General features: G+C 42.7%; 1 protein-coding gene across 3 annotated transcripts in view; it reads left to right on the top strand.

Moving 5' to 3' along the window:
- Positions 1-22,445, top strand: part of LOC125458529 (Kv channel-interacting protein 1) — a 495,719-nt gene that overhangs the window by 217,181 nt on the left and 256,093 nt on the right. The window contains exon 1 of one of the 3 annotated variants that reach the window (XM_048543879.2): positions 7,584-8,534. The exons of the other annotated variants lie outside the window; for them this stretch is intronic. Within the exon in view, the coding sequence (XP_048399836.1) occupies positions 8,432-8,534 (103 nt within the window). The 5' untranslated portion in view covers positions 7,584-8,431. Of the gene's footprint in view, positions 1-7,583; positions 8,535-22,445 lie in introns of those variants that run through there. 3 annotated transcript variants of the gene reach the window in all.

The raw sequence follows: 22,445 nt of genomic DNA, 5'->3' as shown, positions 1-22,445 counted from the left end.
TGATGCCAGATCTGTTGAGTTTTTACAGCAATTTCTGCTTTTGAACTGAACAATTAGTTCAGTTCTGCCTTCACAAAAAAGGAAACAAATAATTTCCCGGAAAGTAGAATTTTGAAGTAGAAAGGGCGAAGACTCAATGGGTTGAGTGGCGTACTCATTTCCCGATGTCTCTGTGGGAAAGCTCTGTAAAAGGGATGGCACAGTGGTTAGCTCTGCTGCCTCACAGCACCAGGGACCTGGGTTTGATTCCACTTTTGGGTGAGTGTCTGTGTGGAATTTTCAGAGTCTGTGTAGGTTTCCTCTGGGTGCTCTGGTTTCCTCCCACAGTCCAAAGATGTGTAGGCTAGGTGGATTGGCCATGCTAAATTCCTCGGGGTGTTCAAGGATGTGCAGATTAGGTGGGTTATGGGGAATGGATCTAGGTGGGATGCTCTGAAGGTTGTTGTGGACTTGTTGGGCTCAAGGGCCTTTCCCCACACTGTAGGCATTCTGTGATCAAATATTTAGGAAACCAAGGATGTTTTGATAGAGTAATTGAAGAAAATCAGTCTTTGTAAATAATAAAGCTGCTAGAGAAATTAGTGTGATTAACGGTTGACTGCAAGACTTGATAATCTACATCCTAGGGTACTAAAGGAAGTGGCCCTTGAAATATTCACTGTGCTGGTGGTCATTTTCCAAAACTCTGTGGGCTCTGGCTCTGTTCCTACAGATTGGAAAGTGGCAATTGAAACCCTACTGTTTAAAAAAGGAAGGAGAGAAAAAAGCAGAATTACAGGTCAATTAGTTTAACATACGTTTTCGGGCAAATGCTAGAGTCTGTTCTCAAAGATTTGATAAAAGTATACTCAGAAAGCATTAATACATTAGACAAAGTCACCTTGGGTTTACAAGAGGGACATCATTCTTAGCTAATTCACTGGAGTGTCTTTTGAAGATGTAACTGATAGAATCTGATAGATGTTCGCATTCTCAGAAGCCTTTTAAAAAGGATTCATATGAGAGACTTGTGGGCAAAATGAAAACATGTGGGTTTGGTGGTAATATTCTGGCATGGATTGCGAATTGATTACCTGACAAGAAACGAAGAGTAGATTAAATTGATCTTTTCCCAGGCAGGTGATGACTAGCAGTGCATCACAGGTACCAGTGCTTGTACCCCAAATATTCATGATATATTTCGATGATTTGGATGAGGAAACCAAATGCAATCTTTCTAAGTTTACGAATAACACAAAACTAGGTAGGATTGTGAATTGTGAGGAGGATGCACAGAGGCCTCAGGATGATCTAAACAAGTGTGGGCACATGCATGACAGATGCAACATAATGCGAATAAGTAAGGGGCTATATACATCAATATGAAAAACATAAAGCAAGAGTAATATTTAAATGGTGATATATTGGGGAATGTGGATTTAGGTATGCAAAGGGCTCTGGGTGCCCTGTACACCGGTCAATAAAAGTGGATGTGCAGATGCAGCAAACATTTAAGAAGACAAATGGTATACTGGCCTTCATTTGCAAGAGAAATAAAGGTCAGAAGTATGATGTCATACTACAGTTGTAGAGAGCCTTGGTGAGAATGTACGTGGAATATAGCGTGCAGTTTTGGTTTCATTACCAAAGAGAAGATACATTTGCTAACAAGGGAGTGCAATGGAGTTTCACTAGGCTGATAAAGGGGATGTCAGGACTGTCCTATGAGCATGCATTGACTTGATTTTAGAATGATGAGAGGAGTTCTGATTGAAACATAAAATTCTAACAGGGCTGGACAGACTAGGTACGGGGAGGATATTTCCTTGGCTGGAAAGTCTAGAATGAGGGACATAATCACAGGATATAGGGTGAACCATTTAGGACTGCAATGAAGAAACGTTTCTTAGGTACGAAATGATAGATAATTTGTTTTCGACATTAAGGACATCAGGGGATACAGTGAGAAAGTGGGAATGTGGCTTCAGAATAGAGGATCAGCCATGATCCTACTGAATGATGGGGGCACCTAAAAGGGCCTATTGGCCTATTTCACTTCCTAGTTTCTGTGTTTCTGTTGATGTTAAGGTTAATGTTATTGTTGTCTTTTATTTCAAAAATGTATCTTATTCATGAAATGTCTGTAAGTTTAAAAAAACACAGGTTTGTACAGATTTCTCAGATAATACAGTTAAACTGTCGGCACAACATTGTGGGCTGAAGGGCCTGTTCTGTGCTGTACTGTTCTATGTTCTATGTTCTAACTTTGACATTCCTGATTGCAGCTTCAATCGAGTTGCAACAAAATGACATTTTCTAACCATGAAAGGAAAATATTTACATTCCTCTGAGTCAAACTAAGGAGTCAAAGATCTTAGACCCTTGTTATACTTGGTTGTGATGCCTTTAGAAGGTGGTTTTTCCTCACTGTACATGGCAGCAGCCACCCCAACTTTTAGTGCTTCCCTCATCACATGGAGTTCAGGTTAGGGTTAGTATTATGATGTTAGGTTCAAGGTTAAGACTATTGGAGTCCTGAGTAGGGTCAGTAATTTGATGTTAGGGTCAGTATTATTAATTTTCAGATCACTTGTAGCATTGATTTGGGGGCAAGGTTGATATTTCAACTTGGAGATGAAGATAACGTTAATCTCAAGCTTGAGCTGAGCCCTGTTCCAATTACACACAAACATTGATGCCATCTTATCCCATTACAGTTCAACTAATTAACCTAGAGTCCCTCTGTCCAAGCGAAGTAGTTTGATGTACAGATCCCCCATCAAAGCATACAGTTGGCAGAAGGAATCCGGGAAAACACAAAGGCATTTTACACTTACGTGAGGAATAAGAGAATGGTCAAAGAAAGAGTAGGGCCGATCAGGGATAGCATAGGGAACTTGTGTGTGGAGCCTGAGGAGGTAGGGGAAGCCCTAAATGAGTTTTTTGCTTCTGTCTTTACGAAAGAATCGAACTGTGTAGTGAATGAAACCTTTGAAGAGCAGGTGTGCATGCTGGAATGGATAGAGATAGAGGAAGCTGATGTACTGAAAATTTTGTCAAACATTAAGATTGACAAGTCGCCAGGCCCGGATCAGATTTGTCCTCGGCTGCTTTGGGAAGCGAGAAATGCAATTGCTTCGCCACTTGCGAAGATCTTTGCATCCTCGCTCTCCACTGGAGTCGTACCTGAGGACTGGAGAGAGGCAAATGTAATTCCTCTCTTCAAGAAAGGAAATAGGGAAATCCCCGGCAATTATAGACCGGTAAGTCTCACGTCTGTCGTCTGCAAGGTGTTAGAATGGATTCTGAGGGATAAGATTTATGACCATCTGGAAGAGCATGGCTTGATCAAATACAGTCAACACGGCTTTGTGAGGGGTAGGTCATGCCTTACAAACCTTATCGAGTTTTTTGAGGATGTGACTAGTAAGGTTGATGAGGGTCGAGCTGTGGATGTGGTGTATATGGACTTCAGTAAGGCATTTGATAAGGTTCCCCATGGAAGGCTCATTCAGAAGGTCAGGAGGAATGGGATACAGGGGAACTTAGCTGCTTGGATACAGAATTGGCTGGCCAACAGAAGACAGCGTGTGGTAGTAGAAGGAAAATATTCTGCCTGGAAGTCAGTGGTGAGTGGGGTTCCACAGGGCTCTGTCCTTGGGCCTCTACTGTTTGTAATTTTTATTAATGACTTGGACGAGGGAATTGAAGGATGGGTCAGCAAGTTTGCAGACGACACAAAGGTCGGAGGTGTCGTTGACAGTGTAGAGGGCTGTTGTAGGCTGCAGCGGGACATTGACAGGATGCAGAGATGGGCTGAGAGGTGGCAGATGGAGTTCAACCTGGATAAATGCGAGGTGATGCATTTTGGAAGGTCGAATTTGAAAGCTGAGTACAGGATTAAGGATAGGATTCTTGGCAGCGTGGAGGAACAGAGGGATCTTGGTGTGCAGATACATAGATCCCTTAAAATGGCCACCCAAGTGGACAGGGTTGTTAAGAAAGCATATGGTGTTTTGGCTTTCATTAACAGGGGGATTGAGTTTAAGAGTCGTGAGATCTTGTTGCAGCTCTATAAAACTTTGGTTAGACCGCACTTGGAATACTGCGTCCAGTTCTGGGCGCCCTATTATAGGAAAGATGTGGATGCTTTGGAGAGGGTTCAGAGGAGGTTTACCAGGATGCTGCCTGGACTGGAGGGCTTATCTTATGAAGAGAGGTTGACTGAGCTCGGTCTCTTTTCATTGGAGAAAAGGAGGAGGAGAGGGGACCTAATTGAGGTATACAAGATAATGAGAGGCATAGATAGAGTCGATAGCCAGAGACTATTTCCCAGGGCAGAAATGGCTAGCACGAGGGGTCATAGTTTTAAGCTGGTTGGTGGAAAGTATAGAGGGGATGTCAGAGGCAGGTTCTTTACGCAGAGAGTTGTGAGAGCATGGAATGCGTTGCCAGCAGCAGTTGTGGAAGCAAGGTCATTGGGGTCATTTAAGAGACTGCTGGACATGTATATGGTCACAGAAATTTGAGGGTGCATCCATGAGGATCAATGGTCGGCACAACATTGTGGGCTGAAGGGCCTGTTCTGTGCTGTACTGTTCTATGTTCTATGTTCTATGTAACTGTACTGCTCCCATTCTCTGGCCATAAAGATTCATCAAAGAAAGTGCTAAACAAGGATGTGGAACATCCTGTTCCCATGACAACTCGACTTTAAAGCAGCAGTGGTTTTCCAGTACAATGAACCTGAGTTATTGATGACGATTTCATTCTGTGTAGTAGTGTTCAGTAAGTATAGAACTGACAGCATCCATTGAAGTCAGAGCTGTCATTGACTGTTTGTGAAGACACTACAATGGAGTTTCCTCCACTACCATCCACCCAAACTCTGCAGATGTGACTGCGAGTGGCTTTGGACAAAGTGATTGTCAGCCTCTTACTTAATCTTGTTGTGTGGCATTGGGAAACCAAAAAAGGCTGTTCTCAATATTAGTGCCCCATTCAGGTCAAAGAGGGTCAGTGTTGCAGTTCAAATGTGTATTAAATAGCAATCGCAAAATGCACAGTTTTAGCGGGTGGACATTTGAGCTGTCTAGTGATTGGAAAACCTGCCAGTAGAGGATTTGATTCTTCCTGTGGTCAATGCCCTTTCTCCACACTTCCTGAACACTGAGGGGAAAAAAGAGTACTTTTTTTGATGTTGATAGGGGATATGGCAGGCACTATCCAGACATGCAATTATTGTCCAACCCTCTCGATATGGGGTGGTGAGCTGCCTTCTTGAACCACTGTAGCTTTTGTGATAAATTCACTACACTGTTATGAAGGGAGCTCCAGGATTTTGACCCAGTAACAGTGAAGCCTAATTTGATGCTGTAAAATGCTTCCACTTTTGATCATTTTGTCGGACTGTAGCTGTTTGATACAACTGAATGGCTTGCCAGGCCAATTTGGAGGACATTTGAGACTAAAACACATCACTGTGGGTGTGGAGTCACGTGTAGGCCAGGTTGGGTAGGGATGGCAGATTTCTTTCACTAATACCTAAGATTGTGTTTTTATAACTATTGGCAGTGGTTACAGGGTCACCATGAGGCTATCTGCTATGATAGAATTCAGCCCATATCCCTGACATATTAGCCTGGAGCACTTGATTACCAGTCCAGTGACATCACTACTGTGCCACCACCTTCTGCAAGCATTGCTACCCATTATATAAATGATCCACTACATAACATATCCCACTTTGCATCACATCCTACTATACAACCCACACTTATACAACTCACCTATAATGCAACCCACCCATTATACAACCCACCCATTATATAACACACGTATTATACAATCTAACCATTAATGAATACACCTACAATACTACACATCTATTATACAGCCCACTCGCTGTACAACCCACCTATTATACAAGCTACACATCATACAATCCACCCATTATGCAACACACCTACTATGCCACCCATCTATTATTCCAACCACTTAGTATACAACCAACAAATTGTACAACCCATGTTTTATATAACACATCTATTATACCACCCATCTATGATACAATGCACTCATTACATAACCCACCCTCTACATAAGCCACCCACTACGTAACCCATCCACCAGCTCAATCAGTAGCTTTTGGTGATGGACATTGTAATCTCCCATCCAAAGTACATTCTGAACCCTTCCCACCCGCAGGGTTTCCTCCAAGTGTTGTTCAACATGAAGGAGTACTAACTCATCAGCTGATAGAGGATGGAGTGTGGTAATCAGCTGGAGGTTTCCTTGCTAATATTTAACCTTATGCCATGAGACTTCACGGGGTCCTGAGTCAATACTGTGGATTCCCAGAGCATCTTCCTCCAACTGTATATCACAGTGCTGCCACCTCTGCTGGATCTGTCCTAATGGTGAGGGAGGGTAGTGATGATGGTGCCTGGGATATTGTCTGTAAGATATACAACCAAGCCATTATATCACTCACCTAGTATGACTTAGCCATTGTATCACCCACACAACATACCACCACCCAAAAAATAAACCACCTAGTACACAAAATTTTGTGTTGCCGTAGTCTGACCAGACTATATGGCTTCTTTCTCATTTGAGAGAGTTGATTAATGGTGATTTAACTGAGGGCTACCATACCTCAGATGATGAGAGAAGTTGAGAAGAGCTTTCCATTGCTTTCCAACGAAATATCCAGTGAACTGAACTAAATCAACCCCCTTTATACCTTGTAACCACTCACCCAGTTTACCACTCTCACATTTTACAACCCAACCTACAATACAAATCTCACACCTACACTGGTTAGCCCTGATGCTTCACATTGCCAGGGACCCAGGAGCGATTCCAGCCTTGGGCAACTGTCTATGTGAAGTGTACATGTTCTCCCCATGTCTGCGTGAGTTTCCTCTGGGTGCTCTGGTTTGCTCCCACCATCTAAAGATATGGGGGTTAGGTGGATTGACAATGCTAAATTGGTTCATAGTGTCCAGGAATGTGTAGGCTAGGTAGATTGACCATAGCAAAAGCAAGATTATGGAAATAGAGTGGGGGGAGTGTCTGAGTGGGATGCTGTTCAGGAGGTCACTGCAGATTTGATGGGCTGAATGGCTTCTGTCTACACTGTAGGGATTCTTTGATTCTCAGATTCCACAACCTATCCATTATACCCATTCATCGCACTTTCGCTAATTACGCAGCCATCGGTTAAACATCTGTGCATTATACATGGCCTGTAATACATTCACTCTTGAAACACCTACCTGTGAAGCACTCATGCCTATTGCACACTCATACGTTGTACACTGTGCACTGCACACTCGTATGGTACACGCCCATTTGTTATGCATTAATAGATTACACACACCTGTAACACCCTCAATTCTACAGATCTACTTATTCACCACCAGTACACAACCAGCCATGATGCATCTGCCTCTTTACACTTCCCTGTGATACACGAGTCTGCAAGATTATTGTTAGTTACACATCTGCCAATTTTGAATACGTAGGGAGAGGTGTCTCTGGAAATGGGCGGCAAGGTGGTTCAGTGGTTCGCGCTGCTGCCTCGTAGCGCCAGAGCTCACGTTCGATTCCACCCTCAGGTGACTGGCTGTATGGAGTTTGCACGTTCTCCCAGTATCTGTGCCGGTTTCCTCCAGATACTCTGGTTTTCTTCCATCATTCAAGGATGTGTGGATTAGTCTGGGAAATGTGGGGTTACAGGGTAGGGTGGTGGACCTGGATGGGGTGCGCTTCGGAGGGTTAGTGTGGTCTCGATGTGAGTTTGCTCGCTGAGCTGGAAGGTTGGTTTTCAAACGTTTCGTCACCATTCTAGGTAACATCATCAGTGAGCCTCCGACGAAGCGCTGGTGTTTTGTTCCGCTTTCTATTTATCTGTTTAGGTTAGTGTGGTCTTAATGAGCCGAATGGCCTGCTTCCACCTGTAGGGTTTCTAGGATTCAAACACTAGATGTGAAATTGGGGAAAATAACAGTATCGTGTCCGCTGTGTAATTTTTCACCAGTGTTACATTGAGTTCCGAATGAGATGTTGACATTAGTAATCTGGTCCACTCCCCAGTCCCGTGGGTCTATCACTGCCTGTGAAAGGTCTGTTTGGTATGCGTTGGTAGAGAACACAGCCTTTGGTGGTGACTACTGAGAGCTGGTGAAACACGAGAGTGCGGACAGCTACAGACAACGTTTGTTTCCGCTTCGATCTGGCGGCTGCGTCAGTCAATGTAGCTCTGTGACAGCCCACAGTGTTCAGCTGAGGGAATTGAAGTAGCCTTGAACTCACGTTGGAGGAATAACAGTGCAAAGCATTCGCAATCAATCTCACCAACACGTGTGTGTGTGTGCAAATGTGGAAGTAGCTCCAGGCGCCTGATTTTTCCGAACACACTGTGGGTCCAGCACGCCTTCACAGCTGAATGCAAAAAGGAACTGAGTACAAGAGAACGAGAAAGACATTCAGAATGGGAGCAGTGATGGGTACGTTATCCCTGCCAACAAAACAGAGGAGACATTCAAGAGGTAAGGTGCTGGAAGCAGCCACAGCCTGTGATTTGCTTCACGTCTTCATTCTCTCTGAGCGAAGGCTTGTACACTGAAGCCTGGTTTAAAGCAGGCAATCGCCCGGAATAGACGTGTGTTTCTACAGCGATAATACCTTTTGCTTGATTTCAAGTTCATTTGAAATCTTGTCGCAGCTGCAGGAATGGTAGGGAGTGTGAGCTGGCCCTTGTGCTCTTCGTACTCAAGCTGGTGTTGCAGGATGGGGCGTATCTGAAATAATTGCAGGAGGTACATAGCAATATTACTGAAACCGAACCGGAAATGTATCCGATAATAAACTAAAACTTACAAAGTGATGTACTGAAACGTAACGATTAATAGAATGAAACTTTCTGCTAACATTGTGAACACAGTCTCAGCAAGATAGAGTAAGGAATACAGTAATATAGTAGGATAACAGAAATTGCTGGAAAATCTCAACAGGTCTGCCAGTGACTTATTCAGAAATGGACAGTTATATATAGTGTCACTTATCAATAATATAATGTAATAAAATTGAAAAACAGTGTTACTTACCCAGTAGTATAGCTTCCCATTAATTTAGTGTAATCATTTCATAACGTAGTGCAACAAAACCAGCAACATTTACTTACTCCATAATATAGTGTTACAAACCTAGTAATATATAGAAAATACTCATTAACATAATGGAACACACAAAGGAATATAGTGAAATATAGTAGGATCATAGAGATGTACAGTACAGAAACAGACCTTTTGCTTTAACTCATTCATGCTGACCAGATATCCCAAATTAATCCAGTCCTATTTGCCAGTATTTGGCCCATATCCCTCTAAACCCTTCCTATTCATATACCCATCCAGATGCCTTTAAAATGTTGTAATTATGCCTGCCTCCACCACCTTCTTTGATGGCTCAATCCATTCATGCTCCACCCGCTGTGTGAAAAGTTACCCCTTTACTCCCTTTTTAATCCTTCCCCTCTCACCTTGATCCTTTGCTCTCTAGTTTTGGACTTCCTTACCCTGGGGAAAAGGCCTTGGCAGTTCACCCTATCCATGCCCCTTGTGATTTTGGAAATTTCTATAAGGCCATCCCCCAGCTTCTGATGCTCTGGGGAAAATAGCCCCAGCCTATTCAACCTCTCCCTATAGCTCAAACCCTCCAACCTTGGCAATGTCCTTGTAAATATTTTCTGAACCATTTCAAGTTTCACAATATCTTTGCTATAGCAGGGAGCCTAGAACTGAATGCAGTATTCCGACAGTGGCCCAACCAATGTCCTAGACAGCTGCAACATGACCTCCCAACTCCTATACTCAACACACTAACCAGTAAAGACAATCATACCAAACATCATCGTCACCACACTGTCAACCTGCGACCCCAGTTTCAATGAACTATCAACCTGCAACCTGTATGTTCGGCAAAACTCTCCAGGACTTTACCATTAAGTGTGCAAGTCCTGGCTTGCCAAAATGCAGCACTTCACATTTATCTAAATTAAACTCCATCTGCCGCTCCTCGGCCTATTTGCTCAACTGATCAAGGTCCTGTTGTACTCTAAGGTAACCACTATCTGCTGCACCACCAATTTTCGTATCATCTGCAAATTTATTAACTGCACCTCCAATGTTCACATCCAAATCATTTATATAAATGACAAAAAGCTATGCACTCAGCATCAATCCTTGCTGTGCACAGCTGGCCACAGGCTTCCAACCTGAAAAGCTACCCTCTACCATCACCCTCTGTCTCCTACCTTCAAGCCAATTTTGTATCCAAAATGGCTGGCTCATCCTGTATTCTCTGTGATCTAACCTGGCTAAACTGCCTACCGTGTGGAACCTTGTTGAATGCCTTAATGATGTCCATGCAGTCATCGTCCACTACTCTGCCTTCGTCTGTCTCCTTTGTCACTTCAAAAAACTCAATGAAGTTAGTGAAACACAATTTCCTACACACAAAGCCATGTTAACTATCCCTAATCAGTCCTTGCCTTTCCAAATACATGTAAATGCTGCCCCTCAGAATACCCTTCAGTGATGTGTGAACCACTGATGCCAGGTTCAGTGGTCTGTAATTCCCTGGTTTTCCTTTCCACCTTTTCTTATATAATGCCACAATGTAAGCTAACCTCTAGTCTTCCAGCAACTCACCCATGGCTATTGTGAATACAAATATCTCCGCATGTGGCTCAGCAATCATTTCCCTAGCTTCCCACATAGTTCTGGGATACACGTGATCAGGTCCAGGGATTTATCTACCTTTATGCATTTTAAGGACCCAACACTACCTCCTGTGTAATATGTACACTTCCCAAGATATCACTGTTGATTTCCCCAAGTTCTCTAACTTCCATATCCCTCTCCACAGTAAACACTGGTGCGAAATACTCATTTAGTATCTCACCCATCTCCTGCTGTTCCACACATAGGCAGCCTTATTGATCTTTAAGGGGCCCATCTTTCTGCTTCAAGAACTTCCCCTAATCATTTTAATGGACCTCTAATCTCATGACCATAGATCAGTTCAAATGGGTTAAACTCTGTAGATTCATTTGGAGAATCTCTAGTTGCAAATAATTGGAAATCTAATCATTTATATCAATTGTTCATGACAGTGTACCTGAACGATTGTTTTGAGAGTCTGATGGCACTTCACCAAAGCCCCCTATATTTTTGGACATTACGTAGTTGTCTAATCTCCCTTGGGGAAGGAAACTGTCACCCTTACCTGGTCTGACCTACATGTGACTCCAGATCCACAGCAATGTGTTTGCTTCTTAACTGCCTCTGGGAAATTAGGGGTCAGCATTAAATACTGGCCTCAATAAAAACTGAAAAAATTGCGGATGCTGTGAATCAGGAACAACAATAAAGTTGCTGGAAAAGCTCAGCAGGTCTGGTAGCATCCATGAAGGGAAAAACAGAGTTAACATTTTGGATCCAATGACCCTTCCTCAGAACCTTGCCAGCATTCCAGACGGACCATTCCATCCAAAACACTTTCTGGTATGCACCTCCTCCATCCCCAACATCTCCTCATATACCAACAGCATCTTCCCTCAAAATAACAGAAGGTGTTACATCCCTTTCTTGTCTGGGCTCCATCTCTAATTATCTGCTCACCTCTCCCTTTTTGTTCCCCTTCCCCAACTTCACCTTCAGCGTACAAACTACTTTTTCCTAGCTGCTAACACTTCTGATAAAGAGTCACTGGACTTGCAATGTTAACTCTGTTTTCTTCACACAGATGTCACTAAGCTTTGCCAGCAGTTTCTGTTTTTGTAACAAATTCTTAGTCTTGCCAATGAGCTCCATGTTCACAAAGATTTGGTTTGTGAAATAATACTTTGAGAAAAATTGGAAAGGGCCCAAATTCAGCCAAAGTAAACCACATTGAATGTATTAGAAACAAAACAGATGTCAAGCAAAATTCAGCAGTTGTGCTGCAGAGCTGATTGTGACAGGAAGCAACAGACAGCAAACAGTTAAGAACTCAGTGCAGTTAAACCATGTACTAATTGAGTGCTGCTATGGGAGAATAGATCAAAGTCAGTTGCACTTTATAAGAGTTGTTTATTTCATTGATTAGTCTTCAGTGATCTTCAGAAGGGATCCTGCCACATCATGAGGTTTTGTCTTTGAACGTGAATAATGTTTCTTCAGTTTGGAGTCAAGATGTAAAATGTATATTGCATCAATTTACCGTGACCTGATTACACACTTGATGCTTTCTTTCCTATTCTATTTCATTTTCTCTTATCAATGTTCTGTGAGGTAGGTTGCTCTAATGTACTGTTTCAGAGTCAAACACTTTTGGGTATAACATATTGTTTCTGGCATGGTCCAAACTACTTCCCAACACAACCTCTTTTTAACATTCAAAAGTTCGTATGATCCCAGAAAACAACAAAAACAAAATGGCAAGAAAGCAGTGTTGCGACATTCAATCCAAAATTATGGAAGTTCACCTCTTCCAGATTATCATCATCACATCAGTAAGATTGTGATTCTCATTGATTCCAGTTTTGCTGGCGCTCTTTGGTGGTTTAACAGCCGAAGAGCCAGAGGATGTGATATGGACTCATTAGAAGATCAACTTGGAATGAAATTAAACCTCTGCATTCATTGACTAGAACTCATGTCATTTAAACAAAATTCATTGTTCACTTTGTGAGCAGATGCAGAAAAAAAGGTCCATTGTGTGATATTTAAGAGGGGGAACTAGCAAACAGAATTGCTGAGAGAGCTCTCTGATGAAGGGCCTAGGGCGGAAACGTCAGCTTTTGTGCTCCTAAGATGCTGCTGGGCCTGCTGTGTTCATCCAGCCTCACATTTTGTTACCTTGCTGAGTTAGTGGTTATGGTTTTCCAAAAAGATTTGTGAGGCAAACTGAAGACTAATAGCACTTGAAAAGTTACTGGAAGATGAATATATGAAGCAGTATGAAGCAGTTCACATAGGTTGATGAATCTAAGTACAATCTCAGTAGTTGACATATCCATTAAAATACCCTAAGATGGAAAGATGTGAAAACTGTGACCTTCTGAAAACACCAAGGAAATGCCAAACTTTCAATCACTTGTCAGGAAAGGCCATCAACAGAGACAGTGCACGAGAGCAAAGACTGACGCAGTTTCAAAGAGCTGTGTGCCAATCCAAACAATCCACTCCAAAGGGGTAATAAGAACTACAGATGCAGGAGTCAGATATAACACAGTATGGAGCTGGAGGAACACAGCAGGGGCAGCATCAGAGGAGCAGGAAAGTTGACATTTCAGACATTTTGTTTTCTAAAGAAGGGTCCAGACCCAAAATGTCAACTTTCCTGCTCCTCTGGTGATATTGCCTGGCATGCTGTGTTCCCCCAGCTCCACAGTATTATATCTAATCCACTCCAAAAGCATGTCTTCAAGCAGCAATAAAGACTACCTGCTATCCCGTCAAATGTATGTACATGAAAAACTGAGGCCTCAGCACAGATCTGTGTGGGAGTCCACTTGCCACCTCTTGATGCCTGTTGAAATAGTGTTCTCACACAACTTTGTTTGTGTGTGTTAGGGTGGTTGCTATTGAAATTTAGTACTTGGTCAGCATGTGCGGCTTTCCTGTGTACCTTTTTTAGGAATTCTCCATTGGTCCTGCATTCCACCATGATGTCCAGGAATGGGAGCTGTTTGTTCTGCTGCTCTTCCCTGATGAATCTGATCCCAATGAGGATGTTGTTTATTAGTTTGTGTGTCTCCTCTAGTTTGGTCCGTTTAATAATGACAAAGGTGTCATCTATGTACCATATTCATAGCTTCTGTTGGATTAGCAGAAGGGCCATGTTATCAAGTCTCTGCATCACCACTTCAGCTATTAGTCATGAGATAGGTGAACCCATTTGTGTCCCGTTGAATTATTTGGCAGTTAAAGGTGAAGTTGCTCTAGTAACAATTGCACTAGGAGTTGTAAAGTCAAAGAGTCATAGAGGTCTACAGCATGAAAACCAGCCCCTTTGGCCCAACTTAGCTATGCTGCCCAGTTTTTAACAATTTAAACTATTCCCATTTGCCTATGTTTGGTTCATATCCCTCCATAGCTATCCCATCCACATACCTGTTTAAATGTTTCTTAACTTATGAAATTATGCTCACTTCCACCATTGCCTCTGGCAGCCTGTTCCAGATACTGGCCATCTTGTGTGTGAAAAATTGCCCTTCTGAATGTTTTAGTATCTCTCCCCTGTTATCTTAAACATATGCTATCTAGTTTTAGACTTCCCTACTGTGGGGAAATGCTGTCCATTTTCTACCTTATCTATGCCTCTCATGATTTTATAGACTTCTGTAAGGTCACCCCTCAGTTTCCTAAGCTCCAGGGGAGAATGCCCCACCTATCCACCCTCTCCTTTATAACTCAAACCATCCAGTCTAGGGAACATCCTAGTAAATCTTTTCTGCATTCTTCCTTGTTTAATAATATCCTTTCTATGGGAGGATGACCAGGATTGCACACATTACTCTAAATGAGGCCTTACCAATGTCTTGTTGAGCTGCAGCAAGACTTTACATCTCCTCTACTCAATTCTCTGACCAATAAAGGCAAGCATACCAAATGTCTTCTTCACTAACCTGTCTACAAAGCTACACCCCTAGATCTCTTTATTTTGTAACATTCCCCACGGCCCTACCATTGACTGTGTAAGTCCTGCCCTGGTTTATCTCGCCAAAATGCAGCATCTCACATTTATCTAAATTAAACTTCATCTGCCACTCCTCAAACCATTGGCCTATCTGATCAGGGTCCCGTTGTATTCTTCACTGTCCACTACACTGCCAATTTTGTTGTCATCTGCAAGCATACTAACCATACCTCCTATGTTCACATCCAAATCATTTATATAAATGTCAAAAAACAATGGACCCAGCACTGATCCTCGTGGCACACCACTGCTTACAGGCCTGCAGTCTGAAAATCAACCCTCTACTACCACCCTCTGTCTCCTCCTTCAAGCCAATTCTGTATAAAAAAAAGGCTAGTTCTCCCTTTGTAAGATGTGATCTAGTAACCTTGCTAACCAGTCTATCATGTGGAACCTTGTCAAATGCCCTACTAAAGTCCATGTGGATCATGCCCATCACTTTGCCTTCATCAGTCCTCTTCATCATCAAAAACATAGTCAAGTTAGTGAGAGACATGATGTACCATGCACAAAGCCACGTTGACTATCCCTAATCAGGCCTGCCGTTCCAAATATGTGTAAACCCTGTCCCTCAGGATCTTCTTCAATCCCTTGCCCACCACTGATGTCAGGCTCATCAGTCTGTAGTTGCCTGGCTTTTCCTTACCACCTTCCTTAGTGACGCCACGTTAGCCAACCTCCAGTCTTCTGGCACCTCACCCATGGCTACTTATGATACAAGTATCTCAGCACGGGGCCCAGCAATCACTTGCCCAGCTTCCCACAGAGTCTTAGGGCACACCTGATCTGGTCCTGGGGATTTATCCACCTTTACATTTTAAGTCACCCAGCGCTTCCTCCTTTGTAATATAGATATTTTTCTAGGTGTCGCTGTTTATTTACTCAAGCTCTCTACCTTTCATATTCTCTTCCACAGTAAACACTGATGCAAGATACGTGTTTAGAATCTCCCCATCTTCTGCGGTTTCACACGTAGGCAGTCTTGTTGATCTTTCAGAAGTCCTATGCTCTCCCTAGTTACTCTCTTATTCTGTATGTATTTGTAGAAAGTCTTGGATTCTCCTTAACCCTATTTGCCAAAGCTATCTCATGTCCCTTTCTTGCCTTCCTGATTTCTCTGTGATGTATACTTCAAAATTTGCATATTAATAATAAAATGAGATCCAAACTAATTCAATGATACAATTAAGTATTTAAATCCCACATCTTTAGTGGATTCTCTCAACTGGACTGCAATGTTGTGTGGTTAAGCTGGTTCAAACAGAATGCTTAAATGGTAGCTGGCGGCTTTGCAGTCACTGGTTTTTGCAACATAACGGATAATGCTATCATTCACCTGTGGCACTGGATTTGAAAGAGATGTCTTAAATCCTCCTTCTGTCACAGGCACTCTCAGCATTGTCATTCCAGTCACACATGGTACTTGACAGAAATGCAAGGAATGAGTTTGAAAATGTCCTACTGAGACCTGAGTGGGAAAAGAATCCTGAGCACAGAAAAATAAATATTTTCAAAGTTGAGGTTGAGGAGATTCAGAACAATGGAGCTGCCCAGTTGGGCCCTCACAGCTCCAGTGCTGATTGCTAATATCTCCTGTATGTCTCAATGACCATCTCTTAGTAATTTAATCTCTGTGGCATCATTTCACTGTAGCTCCGTCTTATTTAATTATGATGGATAGTGAAAGGACAATTTCTGTGTATAATGCTTCACTCTTTCCAAAACGAGTAGGAGCAGTCAGGTTGTGAATAGCCTGCAATGTGTTGACTCCCTATCTAAAATAATAACATAAAACACACATTGCAACATGAACACCCTACGTAATGTGAGCATGCTGGATCTCATTGCTTATCCCCTTGAGGGATATGGGGTCTTCACGTACTGCAGAAAAAAATGGAGAAGTGGATGGCAGTTAGGGCAGTGGTATGCTTCTCTTGCAGGATATGGGAGATCATTGAGACTTCCACTGAGGGCTACGCCTGTGAGAAATGCATCCAGTTGCAGCTCCTGACAGACTGCGTAGAGAACTGGAGCTGGATGCACTCACGATCATCCAGGATGCAGAAAACATCATTGATAAGAGTTATAATGAAGTGGTCACTCCTAAGGGTAGGCTGCAGGTAGCTGGGTGACCAGCAGAAGAGGCAAAGGGGGAAGGAAGATATTGCATGGTTCCCCTGTGGCTATTACCCTCAATGACAGGTACATCGCTTTGGGTACTGTTGGGAGGAATGACTTGTCAGGGACTAGCTGCAGCAGTCAGGTCAGTGGCACTGAGACCAGCTCTGAGGCCCAGAGGGAAAGGGTGCAGTCATTTCTAAGGGGGGCAGACAGGAGATTCTGTGGCAGCAGAGACACCAAGATGGTGTGTTGCCTCCTGGGTGCCAGGGTCAAGGATGTCTCTGAGCAGTTACAGAACATTACGAAGGGGGACCATAAACAGCCAGAGGTCATTGTGCACGTTGGGACAAATGACATCGGATAGAGTCCTGCGAAATGAGTTTCGCGAATTAGATAAGAATCCAAAATGTAGGACCTGAGGGGTAGTGATCTCCAGATTGCTCCCAATGCTACACGTTGGTGAGAATAGAAACAGAAAGATAGGCCAGATGACTGCATGGCTGCGGAGCTGAAATAGGGGGCAGGGTTTTCAGTTTTTGGGTCTTTGGAATCCCTTCTGGGGTAGAGGTGACCTGTACAAAAGAGACGGGTTGCACTTGAACCTTAGGGGGTCCAATATCCTCACAGGGAGGTTTGTTAGTGTTACCTGGGAGGGCTTAAACTAATTTGGCAGGAGGGTGGTACTCTGAATAAGAGAGGGGCCATCGAGAAGTCAAGAGAAAACACATTAGTCATCAAGAGCAAGTTTACTATTCAGGATAATCAGGGGCACAGTAAAGGGAGAGAAAAGACTTCTGGTTTAAAGTGCACTTATTTCAACACATGAGGCCTGACTGGTAATTCAGATGAGCTCAGAGCATGGGTTGTCTCTGGGGACTTGAACATTATAGTCCTAAGAGACGCATGGCTCAGAGGACAGGTTTGGCAGCTCAATGTTTTCGGGTACAGAAACTGCGGGCATGACAAGTACAAGTAAGCGAGGAGGGTGACTTGCCCTGTTGATAAGAGAGGACATAACAACAATGCTTAGAGAGGCTATTCATAAGGAGTCATCAGATGAGGCAATGTGGTTAGAACTTAGAAACAAGAAGGGGATGGTCAGTCTGTATTATAGACAACGGAATAGCCAGCTAGAGGAGAGATTGCAGATACCTATAGGAATAATAGAGTAGTATTGATTGGAGATTTTTATTTCCCCTGTATTGACTGGCCCATCCGGTGTGTAAAAGGCCAGGATGGGGTAGAATTTGTCAAATGTGTCCAAGAAAATTTCCTAAATCATTATATGGAGAGTCCTACTCAGGAGGGTGCAACACTGGACCTTCTCTTACAAAACGAGGTTGGACAAATGACTGAAGTATCAGTTAGAGACCATTTTGCGTCCAGTGACCATAACCATCTTAGTTTTGACACAGTTATTGAAAAAGATAGAACATGTCCACAGGTTAAGGTGCTGATCTGGAGCAGGGCCAATTTTGAGCCCATTAGGCAGGATCTAAAAATGGTCGATTGGGTGAGTCTGTTTGAAGGGAAAGGAACAACTGGCAAATGGGAGACTTTTAAAAGTGTGACATGAAGAGTCCAGGGACAGTATGCCCCTGTAAGAGTGAAAGGGAAAAACTGACGGTTTACAGATCCCTGGCTGAGGGATATTGAGACTCTGGTCATGAGGAAGAAGAAGGCATGCATTTGGGTTTAAGCTATCAAGCTCAAATGAATCCCTCAATGAGTATAAAAAATGTGTTCATACTCAAGAGGGAAATCAGAAGAGCAAGAAGACAGTATGAGATGGATCTGGCAGATAAGATAAAAGATAATCCCAGGAGGCTGTATAGCTATACTACGAGTAAAATGGTGGCTAGGGAGCGAATAGGACCCCTTAAAGATCAGCATGGTTGTCCACATGTGTAGCCAAAGGGGAGAGAACAGAATTTTAATGAATATTTCCCCTCAGTGTTTACTGAGGAGAAAATCATAGATGCCTAGGAAATAAGGGAAACGAGTGGGGATGTTTTCCACTGCGTACACATTACCAGAGTGGAGGTGTTTGCAGCCTTAATGCAGTGGATAAATCATTTGAGCCTGATCAGGTCCATCCTCGGATACTGTGGGAGACTATGGAAGAAATTGCAGAGGCCCTTGCAGAGATTTTTACTTCATCTTTAACCACGGTGAAGTTCCAGAAGAATGGAAGCTGGCTAACATTGTTCTATTATTTAAGAAAGGTAGCAAAGGCAAGCCAGGGATCTACAGGCAACTCAGCCCGACATCAGTGGTGGCAAGTTGTTGGAGAGACTATTTTGGGACAGGATCAACCAAAATTTGGATAGTCAATGTCTAATTAGGGATAGTCAGCATGAACGTGTGCACAGGAAGTCATGTCTGACAAATCTTTTGGAGCTTTTCAAAGAGGTAACCAAGAGGATAGATGAAGGTAGGGCAGTGAATGTTGTCTATATGGACTTTAGTAAGGCATTTGACGAGATCCCGCATGGCAAGCTAATCATGAAAGTTAGATTGCATGGGATCCAGGGAGAGCTAGCTAATTGGATTCAAAATTGGCTTGATGGTAGGTAGCAGAGGTTGATGGTTGAAGGTTCTTTTTTGGACTGGAGGCCTTTGACTAGTGATGTGCCACAGGGGTTGGTGCTGGGACCTTTGTTATTTATTACTTATATAAATGACCTGGATGTGAACAAACAAGGCATGATAAATAAGTTTGCAGATTTACAAAATTAGGAGGTATCATTAATAGCAAAGAAGGTTATCAAAAATTGCAGAGGGACCTTGATCAGATGGGGAAGTGGGCTGAGGCCTGGCAAATGCAATTCAATACAGACAAGTGTGAAGTGTTCAGAAAGTCAAATGAAGGTAGGACTTATCCAGTAAATGGTGAGATTAGATTAGATTCCCTACAGAGTGGAAACAGGCCCTTTGGCCCAACAAGTCCACACCACCCCTTGAATCATTCCACCCAGACACATTCCCCTATAACCCACACAACCCTGAACACTATGGGCAATTTAGCACAGCCGATCCACCTAGCCTGCACATCTTTGGACTGTGGGAGAAAACCGGAGCATCTGGAGGAAACCCACGCAGACACGGGGAGAATGTGCAAACTCCACACGACAGTCACCCAAGGCTGGAATCGAACCCGGGTCCCTGGTGCTGTGAGGCTGCACTGCTAACCACTGAGCCACCATGCCACCCCAAGGCGGTCCTGAGGAGTGTTGTGGAACAGATGGACCTAGGAGTATAAGTAACGTAGCTCATTGTCTACCTCTGATGTCGCTTTTAATGTGGTGAAGAAGGCATTTAGCATGCTAGCCTTGGTCAGTTGAGACATTGAGTATAGGAGTTGGAACATTATGTTATGGTTTTATATAGAATTTGTTGGTGAGGCCTCACTTGGAGTATTGTCTACAGTTTTGATCACCCTGTTGTAGGAAAGACATAGTTAAACTAGAAAGTATGCAAAGAAGATTTACAAAGATGTTGCCAGGACTAGTAGGCCTGAGCTATAGGACTTTATTCCTTGGAATGTAGGAGAATGAGGGGTAACCCTATTGATGTGTAAAAAATCATGAGGGGCATAGATAGGATGAATGTATATAGTCTTTTTTTCTAGGGATGCAGAATTGAAAACTAGAGGGCATAGGTTTAAATGAGAGGGGATAGATTTAAGAAGGACCTGAGGAGCAACTTTTTCATGCAGAAAGTGGTGTACATATGGAATAGGTTGTTGGAAAAAGTTGATGAGGCAGGCACAATAGCAACATTTAAAAAACATTTGGATAGGTACATGGATGAGAAGTGTTCAGAAGTATATGGACCAAATGTTAGCTGAGTAGGCACCACAGCCAGCGTGGGCCAAAGGGCCTGTTTCCATGCGGTAGTACAGACTCAATGACTGTATGTAAAGAGAATAGGGTAGTAAATAATATAAATAGTTAATTAATGTTATTTAGTTTATGACTGCACGATTTATCTTGTATCATGTGGTCTGATATCAAGCTACTGGTTTACAGACTGGCCAAGGAGGAGGAAAAGTCAAGAACTATGTTCAGGCTTAGACTTCATAGTAACACATTTATTTTACAGCAATGCAGTATAATTTCACTGTAGTTCAGTCTTGTTTTAATATCATGGATAGTGGAAGAACAATTTCTGTGTACAATATCTCGCGCTTTCCAAAACAAATAGAGGCAGACAGGTCAAGAAAAGCCTTCAGCATGTTGACTCCCTAACTAATGATACAGTACACAATTCACAACACTTACTTAATGTGACTGCTGGCTGGATTTTTCTATGTAATGCTCAACTTATTAATCATGCCTTGTTTGTTCACATCCAGGTCATTTATATAAGTAATAAATAACAAAGGTCCCAGCACCAACCCCTGTGGCACATCACTAGTCAAAGGCCTCCAGTCCAAAAAACAGCCTTCAACTATCAACCTCTGCTACCTACCATCGAGCCAATTTTGAATCCAATTAGCTAGCTCTCCCTGGATCCCATGCGATCTAACTTTCATGATTAGCTTGCCATCTTGTCAGTGGTTGATTAAGTGGTATGAAGTCTTCACATGCTGTTGAAGAATATAGGAGAAGACAAGAGGGCAGTAAATAATGCAAATACTTGATAAATGTTCATTAGTTTATAACTACACAGTTTATCTTCTATCATGTAGTCTGAAGCCATGCTATTAGTTTACAGAATGGCCAAAGAGAAGGCAAAGTCAAGAACTATCTACAAGCTTAAGTTTCACAGTAATGCTACTATACAGCAATACTAAACACCTCTGGACATAGTAATCAGAGATATACCAAGCTCTGAACTAAACCATGTAACTGTTAATGTTGATCTGTCTTTGTACCTTCTCAGCAGTGATGTGGAAGTGTCGATGTTGGACTGGGATAGACAAAGTCAGAAATCATGCGACACCAGGCTATAGTTCATCAGGCTTATTTAAAAGCATAAGCCTTTGGAGTCTCAGCCCTTCTTCAGGTTTTAGTGAGAAAGGTAGTAGCAAACACTGAATTTGTCAGTAAAAGATCAAAAGTTCACACTGTTGATGAAGATGTACTGAACAAACCTAAGATACTGTTAAATCTTTAATCAGTTAGAATGTTCTAATTGACTAATATGTGTATGTAAAACTCTGAATTCCTTTCAAGTCACTGTCCTGAGAGAACTAAAGGTTTCATCAGTGTAAAGAAGAGATGACATTTTCGGTCAGACAATGCATGTTAGTTGTGAGACCTTGTTTAGAATCTGTTTGTGTTTTAGGTTGGAGTCAAACTGGTTTTATTTGTAAAGTAGGAATTTATGAAACACAATATTAATTGACTGTCTACAAATTGTGTGCTTTTTGGACACAATAAAATGTATCTGCAAATACAAGTTCACCCCATAGATTCACCAGGGAGCTGGCTTCAATTGCAGCCTCAGGCGACTGGGTCTAGTTAGCATGTTCTCCCCAAGTCTCCTCTCACAGTCCAAAGATCTGCAGGTTATATGCTAATTGTCTGTAATCTCTAGGATGGGAAATGCAGGGATAGGGTAGGGGGTGGATCTGGGTGGGATACTCT

Source organism: Stegostoma tigrinum, chromosome 13 (assembly GCF_030684315.1).
Source record: "Stegostoma tigrinum isolate sSteTig4 chromosome 13, sSteTig4.hap1, whole genome shotgun sequence".
NCBI classification, from domain to species: Eukaryota; Metazoa; Chordata; class Chondrichthyes; order Orectolobiformes; family Stegostomatidae; genus Stegostoma; species Stegostoma tigrinum.
This window is presented reverse-complemented; position numbering and strand designations above follow the sequence as displayed.